At 37.1% G+C, this 14,466-nt stretch overlaps 1 protein-coding gene across 7 annotated transcripts; it reads left to right on the top strand.

The window, feature by feature from the left end:
* The first annotated feature begins 1,016 nt into the window (after positions 1 to 1,016).
* Pisd (phosphatidylserine decarboxylase) lies at positions 1,017 to 14,131 on the top strand. 7 transcript variants are annotated; one of them, XM_087341013.1, is made up of 10 exons: positions 1,176 to 1,438; positions 1,580 to 1,686; positions 2,452 to 2,573; positions 3,248 to 3,420; positions 5,547 to 5,603; positions 6,139 to 6,375; positions 7,380 to 7,533; positions 8,830 to 8,979; positions 10,702 to 10,862; positions 12,284 to 14,131. In XM_087341013.1, the coding sequence occupies exons 3-10, from the start codon at positions 2,477 to 2,479 to the stop codon at positions 12,518 to 12,520; spliced, it is 1,266 nt and encodes a 421-aa protein (XP_087197139.1). In that variant the 5' UTR covers positions 1,176 to 1,438; positions 1,580 to 1,686; positions 2,452 to 2,476; the 3' UTR covers positions 12,521 to 14,131. The 7 variants fall into 7 exon arrangements, with proteins under 7 accessions (XP_087197140.1, XP_087197139.1, XP_087197141.1 ...); XM_087341014.1 differs by lacking the exons at positions 1,176 to 1,438; positions 1,580 to 1,686 and adding an exon at positions 1,017 to 1,169; XM_087341015.1 differs by lacking the exon at positions 1,580 to 1,686 and having other exon boundaries at positions 1,176 to 1,298.
* Positions 14,132 to 14,466: the final 335 nt, after the last annotated feature.

Below are 14,466 nucleotides of genomic sequence, written 5' to 3'. Positions count from 1 at the left end.
CACTACACAGACAAAGATGATGCAGAATACCTGTGAAAATAGCTAGAGGAGTAGTAGTACCAAACTGAGGCATGACCACGAAAAATATCTCTGCACAGGAAGATAAACAAAAGACATACCTTGACATAGATGTCAGGGTAGTCTTGTGAAGAATATTTATACCTTGGGGTTAAGGTTGACAAGCGTGGGAGATGCAAGAGAGAAATTCTAAACAGGACATTTAAGGGAAAGAGGACTATAGGAGCTTTGAATTCTAACCTATGGGGAAATTCCATAAATATTAATGTAAAAAAAACATATACAGAACCATTCTTAAAGTCTGTTGTTATGTGGTGGGTAGGGAAAGAGAAGAACAGAGGATCATGGCCACTGACATGGATTATTGACAGAGAGCAACAAGTATCTCTCATTCGGTAGAAGTGCAAAAAGAGCAGATTACATGAGATTGGATGGAAAGTAGGAAGAGGTTCTCTTGGCAATGGGTACAAAGATGGCTGTATTCTGAGTTGTAACACTGTGTAGTCCATTAAGAATATAAAAGTATAGTGTACACATTACAGCTGTATTTGATAGATAAAAAATATGTTTGTCCATATGTAGAATTGTCATAAAAATTGTCTCATCCAAACGAAAACTGATATTGCTTTAACACTTTTCGCAAAATTCTTCATTGGTTTATCAATTTCTGACAGACTGATGACAGTGGGAGCTATTTAAATAGGCACTTGGAAAAAGAGAATCTGGGTGCAAAGTGAGATCCGAAGGCAATAAGAGATATGACTAAGTGGTTATAAAAAAATACAGGTACGATGGCTTTCCTTCATGATTAATTAATTCCTAAATAATGGTAATGTCCAATTAAATACATTTTCCCGCCTACAATTACGTCAACATTAATTTAGATTCCCTGGTAGTGGCCATAGCGTGTCTAAAAGGCAGTAACAGTACCGTTCTCAGACAAAACAATTCGATGCAACCTACTTTCGGATCTGTGCCTTCTACTGGGTAATAAAAGCAGTAGCACAGATAAAGAACGTGACCATCACTGTTACCACTCTATAAGGTTATTAAAAACGGATAGGAATTTGAATTATCAGTCCTACAGAATACAAAGGAACATAACCATTTACCAAGCTTTACTCAACTACATCATGCGGTAGATAGTGAAGGTGAACGAAACAAAGCAAAAGATAAACAAATGAAACGATTACTTCGTATTCAGTTTGAAAAGTGTTGCTTTTCGTCATGCTCATAAGACACTTGATACTATAATTTAATTTTTGCACATATTTATCATGGTACATAACGCGAACATAATTTATCGCAACTAGATGAAAATTTGATGTAAACACGTATTTTCCAGTTATCTATTTTTCAGTATATGCCGATACGTGGAAGTAACTGCAATGGTGTTTTTGTATGTTCCAAATAAATTAGGGTAAGATTTCGAATTGAAGAAAGTTTTAACACTTCCTTTAAATTAAGTACTATCGGATTGTTTCTGAAACAAAGATAAATCACCTGTATTCGTCTCGTGAAAGTATAGTGGAATGTCCTGTGATTTTGTGTTTGCTTTAAGATTACTGTAGCAAAGTCCAGACGTGTGGTATTCAGAACACTTTATTCTGTTCAGAAATAACTGACAGCCCAGTATCACTGTGAAAGTTCGTACGACTGGGCTTCAAGGTATCCGTATACTTTTATTATATTATAGTATGAATGACCATGGATTTAAATGTTACTGTCATGAAAGCAAAGTTTGCTGACAGTGCAGGTATTAAAGAAAAATACATTTGAAAGAAACACAGTTTGTTTTGTTGTATTAATCTGTTTATATTAATGTTAATTGGCATTTCTAGCAGAGGCCCAGGACATTCTATGTGGGATTTGTGGTGGGCAAAGTGGCGCTAGAAAAGGTTTCTCTCCAAGTTCTTTAGTTCTTTGGATTTCCCCTGTCAATTTCATTGTGCCATTGCTCCATATTCATATATGTGTCCCCTGGGAGCTGAACAATGACTTTTCCAGTTCAGTTGATTAATCGATACAGAGGCCTGTGAACATGGTACTTTTACCTTCCTGTATAGATTGTGCACAATGGCATATATTTTTTGATGTATATCATTGGCTTCAAGTGCTATTTGGGATATACCTGTATTAATATTTCAAAATGCATTTTTCGTGCTATAACATCTCATATTGCTACTATCAATATTAACCATAATAATAACTATAACAGAAAATTAATTGGGTGTGAATAGTAGGGGCAGAAGGGAAAAGGAGTGGTGTTTGTAAATCTTTCCAGAAAAAAACATTAACAGTTGCTATAAAATTATGTTCTGCCATGATGAATGTTATTTCCTTTGAAATGTCATAACACACAATTTTTTATTAGTGTTGGAGATTTCCTGTTTTTTGTGGAGGAAAGCTTATTATGTTACTTTTCTGTTCCAGTTTACTACCTCAGAGGAGGGTCTTCATGTATGCACCTGCATTTCATCATTCCCCAAAAATACCCATATTTGTCCAACACAGTAGTTTGCAGCACCGAGCACATGTGTCAACTAATTCCTCAGGTATGTTACTCTGAGATAGTGTTTTTTGCTATTTATTATTTGTGCCAAAATGACCACATTCATTCATGGTGTCATTCTAAATACATACTGTGACTATAAAACCATAAACAGTATGTTAACCCCAGAATAAAACAGGTTTATTTCATGTCTTGTATTTTGTAGTAACTTTGTCAGATGGAGGACTGCCTGCTTTCCTTATTTTATGAGAAAGGATAGGTATATTTTGTGTGTGTATATGCATACCCCGCTACTTTCTGAACCAACTGATGAATTTTCATGAAACTTGTTATGCAATTCTTGCTTTAATAATTACCTCACCTTCATCTTTTTTCCCCCATTTATAATATCGACTCAACGGCCATGTCAGCTTGAGGTGGAAGGAGATACCATTTACTGCAGGGCTCTGATATGTTGTGCAGTGATCGATCTTTGAAAAGTATGAAACTTATGAAGATAATTTTTTGTGAAATGTAAAATAACGGCCTTTTCCTCTTATTCCTTCAGACTACAGTTCATTATTGGGCAGTATATTATGATGGTATTACTGTTAGTTCCTGAGTCTAGGCATACACGATTTTGTGACCAATTTTATGTGAAAATGTTTGCCCCTGCCACTTTTCATTCTGATATAGCATAAGGTGTTTTGACTAACATAAGTACCTTATACTCTACAGTGGGCAGTAACTGGAAAAGTTGGCATGGGTTCAGGAAACATCTTCTGCGATTATGGAGACCACTGCCTACAGGGGTTGGGTTGGTACTACTAGTTTTATTGCGCTGGCGATATATCAGGCAGAAGGATCCCAGTTCTGATAGTAAGACTGCAGATGTAGCAAAAGGTTGGGAGGTAAGTAAATTGACCTTTTTGATTTAATGTTCCTTTATAATAATTCTGTCTGTTGTTTTGTATGGGTGCGAAACATGGTCTCTCACTCTGAGGGAGGAACACAGATTGCAGGTGTTTGAGAATAGGGTGTTGAGGATATTTTGGCCTAGGAGAGAAGACGATGGGGCGTGGAGAAAACTGCATAATGATGAGCTTAAAAATCTGTACTCCTCCCCCAGTATTGTCAGGGTGATTAAGTCGAGAAGAATGAGATGGGCTGGGCATGTAGCGCGCATGGATGGGAAAAGAGGTGTGCACCGGGTATTGGTTGGGAAGCCTGAGGGGAAGAGACCGCTGGGGAGACCTAGACGTAGATGGGAGGATAATCTCAGGTGGGATTGATGGGAGATAGGAGTTGAAGGAGACTGGATTTTGTTGGCCCAGGACAGGGTCCGGTGGAGGGCTTTGGTTAATTTGGTGATGAACTTTCAGGTTCGGTAAGCCATCTAGTTAGTTGCTTTATAGATCTTAATCAGTTCACAGTTAGACCTTGAAAACACGAAGCTTAGTTCTGACAACAGTCAGAATTCAGTAAGTTTTGAATGTGAACAGTTGTGCTAATTAGTATCCTTTTATTTCCTGGCTAGTAAACTGATTTTGCTGATGAAAAATGTTGTACTAGACTAATCTGGCCTGCGCTTTGAAATTGGTTTTCTGTTGTTTTTATTTGATGTTTATGTTAAGAGATGACAACCATGCAGGATTTTTTTGACGTAAATACGTCTATATGGAAGGGTCAGTGTCATTCCGCAAAAAAGTGTAACGAAAAATTGTTACGAAAATGTGTAAGGAAAAAGTGTAAGATGGTTACCTAGGAAATATCAACAATTTGTAAATATGGACTGTCAACAATGGTCAGCTTGTATGCATTATGTTGCCTAGGAAACGTCATCAGTTTACTTGGCATTGTTGTGTTACATTACTGCCGTCAACAATCCGCTTTCATTAATGCCGAAAGAGCTGAGCTGTGAATTGCTTGTAGAAGAAGTGCGTCGTAAAGTAGATAATTTTGTGCTGGTAAAACGTTTTACAATATCACAGGTATTTATCTTATATAAGAATTATTAAGAAATCTATTGTTGCATTAATTTGTTGTGTCATACTATGTACAAGATGGATGACATTGAAGCTAAAAGACTCCATAACGCAGAATATGAGACAATACAGAAAACAAAAAAAAAAGGAGTATTAAATGATGAACTCCAGAGTGTATGGTCAATGGTGAAAAAGTTTTATTTGTAACCACAAACCTATTGATGATTGTAAGAGACTTATTTTGAGTCATTTGAGACACAGAAAATCCTAATACAATGCCGATAATATTGACAGGAGATTTTAACATTGTTTTGAAGAAGGAGGAAAATCAAAGCTTTCTCACATTTATGGAGAAAACGTTTGGCTTAATGTTGATGTCAAATCCTCAATGTAGTACTACTAGATCAAAATCTTGTATAGATATGGTGTTTGATACTCTAAAGTGCACAAATTTTATAACATATTTCAGCTATCACAGACCAATCTTAAGCGTAACTAATTCAAGTTACATAAGCAAAGTCTTAATCAAACTTTACTCAATTGTAAAGCATGTATAAAGGAAATATTTAGAATAAAGCCAATATATAAACTTCCTTTCCGTATAGACGTATTTACGTCAAATTATCCGGAACCGTGGTTCCACTGACAACTTTTATGTCGTGCTTCTTATCTTGGAAACAGGTTTTTGTTTGAATTTTTTAGGTTTTAGCCTGGTAATTTTTGTATAGACTGTTGTTTCTGAGTTTCTGCAGTAAGAGGATCAGAATTGTTATTCCTGTGTTGAACTTTAGTGTCAGAGAAGCAACAGTTAATGGGATGTTAACTTATTCGATATTAAACCAACAAAACAGTTGCTGACAACAGTTATGAAGGATGATTCTCAATAAGACAAATGAGGGATTTCAGCTACTGAGATGGTATTAGTTGAATATTAATATTGTTAGAATCTACCACTGATCTTAAAAAAAAGGAAGCCTGAGATAACATACTAAGTTTGATCAATAAAATTTATGAATCAGATTTTTATTTGATGCTTGTTTATTGCTTTTCAGTGCTGTAAGACATTTCTGTTTCTTTATAATGCAGCACAGCTGCAAAATTCTGAACAGGTATAATTTTCTTGATATCTGTAATTGTATAATTAGATTTAGAGCATTTGTTTTGTTTTACATATCATTCTTAGTGATTTATTTTCTTCTACTGGACACACAAAACTTAGAGAGTACAGAAGCGACAGCAGGTTGACGACAGAGTTGCGGGTGCAGGTACCAGGAGAATAAATTGATGTCTGTGTTTGCACTTAAAGAGATTGTAAAACAAATTATGTGTTTAAGATTTTGTTGAAAGTAAGGAAAGTCTTTTCCTGCACCATAGAGTAAGTGTGAGTGAGTGAAGGAAAGTTTTTATATTGCCTGTGATTGGGAACCGTTGTGAAGGAGGTATCACTAAATTTTTAAGTTTATCATATGAATGTTCTGTAACAGTACTGAACTAAGGAATTACATTGAAATCAGTACATATAGAAGCATAGTTCTATAAAGGTTGCAAATTCAGATTTGTCTGAGAATTACGCCAAAAATAATGAAGTCAAGTTTATAATAAAGAGCAATGGGTTATTGATAGTGAAACATTGTGTGCCTTCAGATCACGTGCTATCGAGCGGTTCCTCTCCGAATGCTGAGTCGAATATGGGGCTGGATAACTAACAAACAGTTACCTCTGTCAGTTCGACCGTTTGTGTATAATTATTACGCCTCAACATTTGGTTGTAATCTGCAAGAAGCAGCCTATGAAGATCTCACATCGTACAAAAGTTTAGCAGAATTCTTTTGTCGACCGTTAAAGGATGGTGTTCGGCCTATTGACAAAATCGATTGCATTGTGAGTAATTGTTTGTCTTTTCTCTGGGTTATGTATGTGGGAGGCTGACTCATCTATAAAATTAAGGGGTCTTTTAATCTCCCATGATAGTAACAGACATACATTCAGAATATAATATAAACAACCTCCTGGTCTTTGGGTTAAGAGTTTGGTTACTCTGAAACCTTATATTTCTCACTGTCTGGGTGCGCACATATTCTTCATACTTTTCTCATCTCTTATCGTTCATTAAGTCCAGACTTGGTGACTTTGGGGTACCACGATGCTTTGGAGCATAATGTAAGCTGTAACCATCTTTGTAAATGGAATCTTATCCTGTTGATGTTCTTACATCAAAAGTGGATTGCCTCATCCTTCCCAAGTGGAAGGAGATCAGAAAGATGAACGGATCATAATTAGAGACAAAAACAATAATGAAAAGACAGTCGTGTAAATTGTTATTAACATATTTTTGTAATTCTGATGTTTGTCATTGCTTCTGCTTCCTAAAATGTATTTTCTGTTGTTTTGTGTAGTTGTGAAACATGGCCTCTGACTCTGAGGAAGGCATACAGATATACTTGAAATGACTAGAGAATAACTTTAAAATAAGTTTTTTTAATGTAGGATTTGAAGTTTTCATGACAGTGAGTCTGAAAATGGCTGTTTTTTTAGTTGTTGTGCCACGTCGTCTGGTAGAAGTTTTCCGACATTTCAGAGATCTCTGAAATGTCAGTAAACTTCTACCAGACAAATTTGTGCAACAACCCAGAAGATAACCATCTCCAAGTTTCTTATACTTTCTTTGCATGAAGTGCAACCTTCAAGGGCAGTAACTTGAACTGATGAGTGATAATGGAACAAGTGCTAAATGTACGGGTCTGTGTATACTCATTATGATGTATGTCTATTTGCAGGAAATAATAATTTTAAATTGATTTCATTCAAATTTTGAATCATAGTTGGGTGCCTGATTGACCCACATTTATTCACTTCTGCTGACGAATACCGTTGTGATTGCTTAGGTATCGCCAGCAGATGGTCATGTGATTAGCTTTGGCCCTGTTGATACATGCAAAGTGGAACAGGTGAAGGGCGTGACGTATTCATTGCAGCAGTTCCTTGGGGATCCCACGTGGAGTAGCAAACTCTCACATTCATATGCAGACCATGATACAGGTAATGAATAGTATTTTTTAATTACAAATGGTACCAAAATTATTCACGAAATCAAAGTTTTTTTGAAAGAGTTAAGATACTTGCTTTTCTATAAATGCTTTGATAATCTGGGTGAGGATTATTTGTTACCTTCTGTATTTGCTAAAATTGTAATGTCATAATCAGTCTGAATTAATATGGCAATGATCTAGTCTAATTATGGAAGGCAAGTGGTACATGATATAGCGGCATTTCATTTTGACAATTTTCAGTGTTGCCACGTCATGAAAAGTGGCGGTCATTGTCTTATGCATTATTTCATATGTTTTGACCATACGTCATGTGTAGAATAATAGTGCGTACAAACATTAGCGTGTCGCAACCCAAAAGACCGACAACATTGATATCTTTACCACTGAGAGATACTCAGATCTCAAAAAATTTGTAGTAAACTGATACCAGTCAGTTTGAAAGACCTCAAAATAAAGATTGCAACATCAGAGAAGACACAGCCTATGCTGGAAGCTGGTCTTACTTTGTGAGCCAAGTCCTCACATGTCCGAAAGTTAGTCATTTGGAAGATACGGTCATTTTAAAGATAAAGGTTGCTGATGGAATAATTATATGAGTAATTTACATTTAATTAATATTATTACATGTAGCTGTAATTTACAAATACTAATGAAATTCTGTAAATAATTTTAATGATTATGATAATGAAGTGCTCGAAATGACCTCCCTGATTATAATCATCTGTCTACAGTATGGTTCTTCATGAAATGGAAGTAACAGACCTCAGGAGAGAGGGCTGGTCATTTATTATGTGAGTGGAATATCTATTTTGCAATTCAACAGCTGAGCCCTAGTCCAAAGGAGTTGGGTCAAGTGACCTTGGTGGCCAAGCAACTGGACCCAGTTGCCCAATCCAGTGATTCTGAAAAACTTGATTGAAAAATGCAGTTATCTGCCTGCCAAAATAAGGGGTTGTTCCATCTAACTGCATTCACAGCTGTTGCCTCCATTTATTTTATGCCGTTCCGCCAGCAGCATTAAAATGCCATGACCTTGTAACGACCAAGTTTTCGGCGTGTGATTAATGAACCGATTTCACTCTAATTGAGCCTAAAACACATTCTTGGGCTGTGGACATCATGTTGCAGGTTACCCTGTTTATAAAACACAGTAGAGTTCCAATTATCTGACCTAAACAGGACTGAAGGACGGTTGTAAATTGAATATGTTGGATAATACGTATCTGACGACAATAAATTTCCATACGAAATATTAGGACCTTATATTCAATGGTGGTGTTGACAGATACACTCACTGCATCTGACTACAAGCAGTCCCTGCTCCTAAACAAAGATACTGCTCTGTACCAGTGTGTGGTGTACCTGGCACCGGGAGATTACCACCGGTTCCACTCGCCCGTTAACTGGGATGTCACCTTCAGGAGACATTTCCAAGGTAAGATACAGGGAATATTGTGTCACAATGAGAAAGTACTGCATAAACTCATATGATATGGCTTGTTCACATATTTGCATATTTGTATGTTTATTATTACAAATTTCCATTCCCCATCCAAGCTTCATATTGAATCCATCGTAACTTGTGCTAATATAACAGAGCTCATTGTTTTATTGTTCATTGGTTTATCAACAACATCAACTCTGAATGTTATGTATTGTTAGTTGACAGAATGATTATGAATGTTGAATTGGGAAAGGACATGGAAGGAAGCGGTCTTCATGTATCTTAAGGTGTTAATCGTAATATTTAACTGTTACATTTATGTAAGAGATCACACAAACTATTAAGCGGCCCATCCACGCACGAGTCTGGCTTGCGAGTCCGGCTCGGCTCGGGTTCCATTGAGCCAAACTCGTTTGTGGGTGGGGTGTCACGAGCCGAGTCTGCTATGCATGTGTGGTGAAATATATCCGAGCCCGGCTCACGAGTCAAGCTCGCCGAGCCAGACTCGCAAGTCAGACTCGTACGTGGATGGGCCGCTTTAGGCACCATCAATACAGACATTTTCAAATATCGTATTTACTCTCAAATAACAGGCGTGCCTATATAACACGCATCCTTATTTTCGGACTGCAAAATGAAAAATCTGAAGATGAGATAGGCATAATTAGCATTAATTGTTGCACGTGTATTTTATAATGAAACTTACCTAGACACTCATATTTTAAATCAGATGGTGGCTTAATTTTTAACTTCTCTTTGAGAGCAACAGAAAACACAAAATTTGGATCAAGAAGTTGTTGACAGAATTCATCTGCACGTCTTTTGGTTTGTTCAAAAACTCTCCCAAAAAAAAAAATGTCCACTTGGAATTGTTGTAAGAGTTCAAGAAAGAGGGTAAATGACTCCAATGGTTGAATGTGGTGTGGAAAATGTGCCTGGGCACTTTGTTACACAAGCCCACCATGTTGGTTTTAGACAGATTTCAAGGACATATGACAAAAAGGGTGGAAGCAAAAGTTAAAGAGGATTCCACTCTTCTGGTTAATCCTCAGTGGGATGACCAAGCTTTTGCAACCTCTGGACGTTGTCATTAATTGGCCATTCATGGTCGCTTTCCAGTGGATGACAACCATGAACTGAGGCCTAGCACTGGAAGGAAGTGAACACCATTGCCGACGGTGTGTGAATGGATCCTTGCAGCGTGACATTCAGTTTCTCCAGAAATTGTGGAAGAAAGTTTGTAAATTCAAATGAAATGGACAGGAGTGAGGATTTCATGATCAGTGACATACTGGGAACGACCCGTTCTTCAAGTGCCTGAGTGTTGCGGGTACCAACTTTTTCGTTGGCTCGATCTATAGACATTTTGGTAGTACTCCTTGGACAAGGGATCAGCCCATCGCAAGGCCTGTACCAGGACAGCACAACACAGAAAAACGCTGAAAAACATCCATGGCTTGATTGGGATTCGAACCCATGGTCTCAGCGACCAAGCAGCACAAGGCCTGCGGCCACTGCGGACCCCATTACAGCATACACACACTAATTTTAGGAATCAATCATTTTAGGAATTAATAATTTTAAAAAAAATTCATACACAAGTAAATATGGTACTTCTAATTTACGTCCTCCTCTCCGAGTTATAAACCAAATTTCACTGTAATTTTAATTATTTATTGATATGTAATGATGTGAGTTGTTCTGTTTTTTTAGGAGAACTCCTTAGTGTGAACCCAAAGGTGGCACAGTGGATACCTGACCTGTTTACGTTGAATGAGCGGGCTGTATATGTGGGTCGTTGGAAGCATGGTTTCTTCTCACTGACAGCTGTTGGCGCGACAAATGTCGGCTCCATTCATGTTTACTGTGATAAGGTATTGTGTTATATCCAGATTACCTTGCTTCTTGACAGTTGAGTATTTTTCCATATGGCGTAGTCTGTGGACTGAATGTTTTCTGTGTAAAGGAAAACAGGCGAGGTTTTCCAAAAGATCCGGATGCTTCTCATTCACGCTATTTAGCACAGGATATTGCCTTAGTAATTCAGCTTGGTGTGGCAGTGCTAAAGCACTCAAAGTAGAGGTATTTCGCTATTGGTACGTGCACGCCCGAAATACATCAATTTCTTCCACTGTCATTGATTTTGAAGTCTACAATGAAGTTCTCGTTTGAATACTGCCACATTTTTATTAACTGTTCTAAATAACAGCTGGTCTTGGTTAATCCGTCTCTTCCAAAATTATGTTCTGGAAAATAGTTTAAGATTTTCAGAATGCCATTTGTGTCTTTTGTCGCAACTTGCGGCCCAAATCCACCGGTGCAAAATTGTTTTGTCTCCCTTATATATTTATGTTTTTCCATTCAAAATCTAATTCTCCTGCTTTGCCATTAACATAACTTATTAATGAATAAATTAGTATCTAAGAACCCACAGAATTTTTCGCTGTCACTCTCTGAATCTAATAAATTTGTTCCGAACTATTTATACAGTTTATGTAAACTTTAAGCAAGTTCTGCTTATCTCATCGTACTGCTAGTGGCTGCCGTGGCTTTCGACTTGGGAAGCGGGTGCCTAGTTTATTAGGATCTGAGACGGCCTTGCATTCAGTATACGAAAGGAAGAAATCACAATGAAGTGTTATTCTTCATTGGAATGGATAACCAATATAAAGCCAGGCCATTGACATTCTAATGATTGCTTTCCGTACTCTTTTCAATCTGCTGTTTGTCATAATAAATGGTGGTAGTTGTGGGAAATGTAAAAATTGTTATTACAATACCGCATAACTAACTCCACGGAGCAGAGTTCTTCCTGATAGGCTGTTATTGCTCAGACAGTCAAGAAATTCAAAGTCTTACAGAGCCTTAAGGTTCATTACTGTGTTTATAAGGGTCTGCTAGTGGACCCTGAGCCAGATGAATCCAGTCCACATCCTCACACCCTGTGTTTAAGGTTACTTTTAATATTGTCCCCCCAATTAGCTTCTTTCCTTCGTGTTTTCTTCTAATATTTCATATTCACTTCTAATCTGTACCAGTGCATGACGCAAGCCGTGCCAGCCTCGTCCACCTTGACTAAATTATATTTGGTGAAGTGTGCAAATTATGGAGCTCGTCATGCAGCCTTTTATTTCCTCCCTCTCTGATCCATTATTCCTTGCAGAATTTGCTATTGATACAGCTTTATTAATTAGTCAAAGAGCTCTTTGAAATATTTAACTAGGGTAATTAAATAATATATGAGATTACAGTGCTTGGATGAAGTCTGGTGAATGCAGTTTTGTTTATGCTACAGGGACTCGTTACAAACCAGCGTAAGTGGCAGATGATGAAGTCCCGGCACAAAGATTCGTTCCTGGTGGATATGCAGGGAGAGACGGTCGAGATGCGCAAAGGACAGCCGTTTGGCGAATTCCGCCTAGGTTCCACAGTTGTGCTTTTGTTTGAAGCTCCAAAGGACTATAAGTTCAAGCTGAGGACAGGCCAGCGAATTCTAGTGGGCGAAGGCGTTAGCGAGTGTCACGTAGAGTAGCGTAGAGCAAAGTTTAGAAAACCTGCGAGTGGAGTGATGATGTGAAAGGCTGTGCCTTCAGACTGAGATGCAAGTGTGTTTTCCTACCGTTGGTTGCTATCGTCATGTATGTAATATTCTGTTTGCTTAAAAAAACTATTCTGCAGCAGAAACTTGTATTCTTCATTTAAAGTGTTGATATTTCTTTCATAATGCCATATTACCCTCAGTGAGTCATTGCTGTAATCCAGTACAGGCATACCTCGTTTTATTGCGCTTCACAGATACTGCGTTTTTTTTACAAATTGAAGGTTTGTGGCAACCCTCCGTCGAGCAAGTCTATTGGCGCCATCTTTCCAACAGCACGTGCTCACTTCGTGTCTCTGCGTCACATTTTGGTAATTCTCGCAATATTTCAAACTTTTTCATTATTATTATATCTAGGATTTGAGACTTTCGCGGCGAGTAAAATCTTCTAGGGCAATCAGCTGCGTTAACTGGTTACCGTAACAGGTGACTTCCGAGGATCCAGTCATATCAGAACCCTGAAGATGGGAACAGAGTTTGTTCCCGAAACGTCAGTTTACTACGGTAACCAGTTGACGCGGCTGATTGCCCGAGAAGATTTTATCAATTATTATATCTGTTAATAGACTACAGTATAGCGTAAACATAACTTTTATATGCACCGGGAAACCAAAAAATTTGTGTGACTCGCTTTATTGCGGTGGTCTGGAACCCGCAATATCTCCGAGGTATGCCTGTACATAGATTTGTCGTAAGTTGGTTTATTTAATACTGCTGTTTCACTTACAAATGTTGTATAGTGTTCAGTAGTGGATAACAAGAGAAGTATGAATGATGAATAACAAAGAATGTAGTCTGTTATTTTCTAATATATCGTGACATAAAATGGAAATCTTGGAACAGTAAGAAATTATATCCTGTGCAGGGTCATTGTATGTGAATATATTTGGTACTGTTATAGCAAAAGAATGTTTCTGGATATGAGCGTTGTATAAGAAGCTCCATTAAGTAAATTGAACATTTATGTATCTGTTATTCACAGACGCCATCAATACTGGAAATTATATTTATCTGTTATTCCACACCCATCAGCGGTGTGACAATATCTGCACTTCAAATTTGGTAAGTTGTTTATTTTACATTTAGGTCGATTTAGTTTCAGTTACCAGAACCAAGATGGAAGAGTAAAGTAATATAATGGAAGCTGAATGCTTATTTTTATAGACTTTAAACGCTTCTGTTCAATCTCCATATGTATTTGATATGTGGAGAATATGTATTGAATTTCTGATTTGTACATTAGGGATCTCCTAGGTTAAAAGCTCTTACGTAAGAAGCAAGCAAGTGGGCATTTAGTATGCCTAGAAGCCAACGGAACAACATATTATTTTTATTATTCATAAACTAGTATATATGAAAGAATTATTCATTCATCTGCTGAATCATGTTTTGTATAACCTCAAATGTAAATGAGTTGTAGGAATAATTTATAGTTTATTATTTGATAATTATGTCATTATTGAAACTGTACAGTTTTCTTATTGGCTCAGAGAAGAATGCACAAGACAGTTTTTACATATTTGTCATTAAATATTCTCCAAATTATGAATTTCATAAATTTATTTTGGCATATTATGTATGTTACCAAAATATTTTGATTAACCACTTCCTGTCAGCCATTAGAAGTATGGTCTTAACTTTTCAGGGTGATATATGAAGAAAAAATAGCCTGCATTGAAAGGATTGACTTTTATTAAACTTGTTGCCTTTTAAATCCCTGTCAGATCAGGAATTTCTTTGCTGTAAGTGGTCATTATTTTCGTCGCCGTGTTATAAAGAATTAAAGAGACTATTTGCTCCACACGCAGCATCCCATTTCACGAATTTACAACTTAAATTTATCTACGTCGATTATATTTTCCTCTAACCTGCGAAAAAAC

The sequence above is a fragment of the Zootermopsis nevadensis genome, unplaced genomic scaffold (assembly GCF_977971745.1).
Source record: "Zootermopsis nevadensis isolate Lab colony 2312 unplaced genomic scaffold, Znev_1.0 Znev_ptg000061l, whole genome shotgun sequence".
Taxonomy (NCBI): domain Eukaryota; kingdom Metazoa; phylum Arthropoda; class Insecta; order Blattodea; family Termopsidae; genus Zootermopsis; species Zootermopsis nevadensis.
This window is presented reverse-complemented; position numbering and strand designations above follow the sequence as displayed.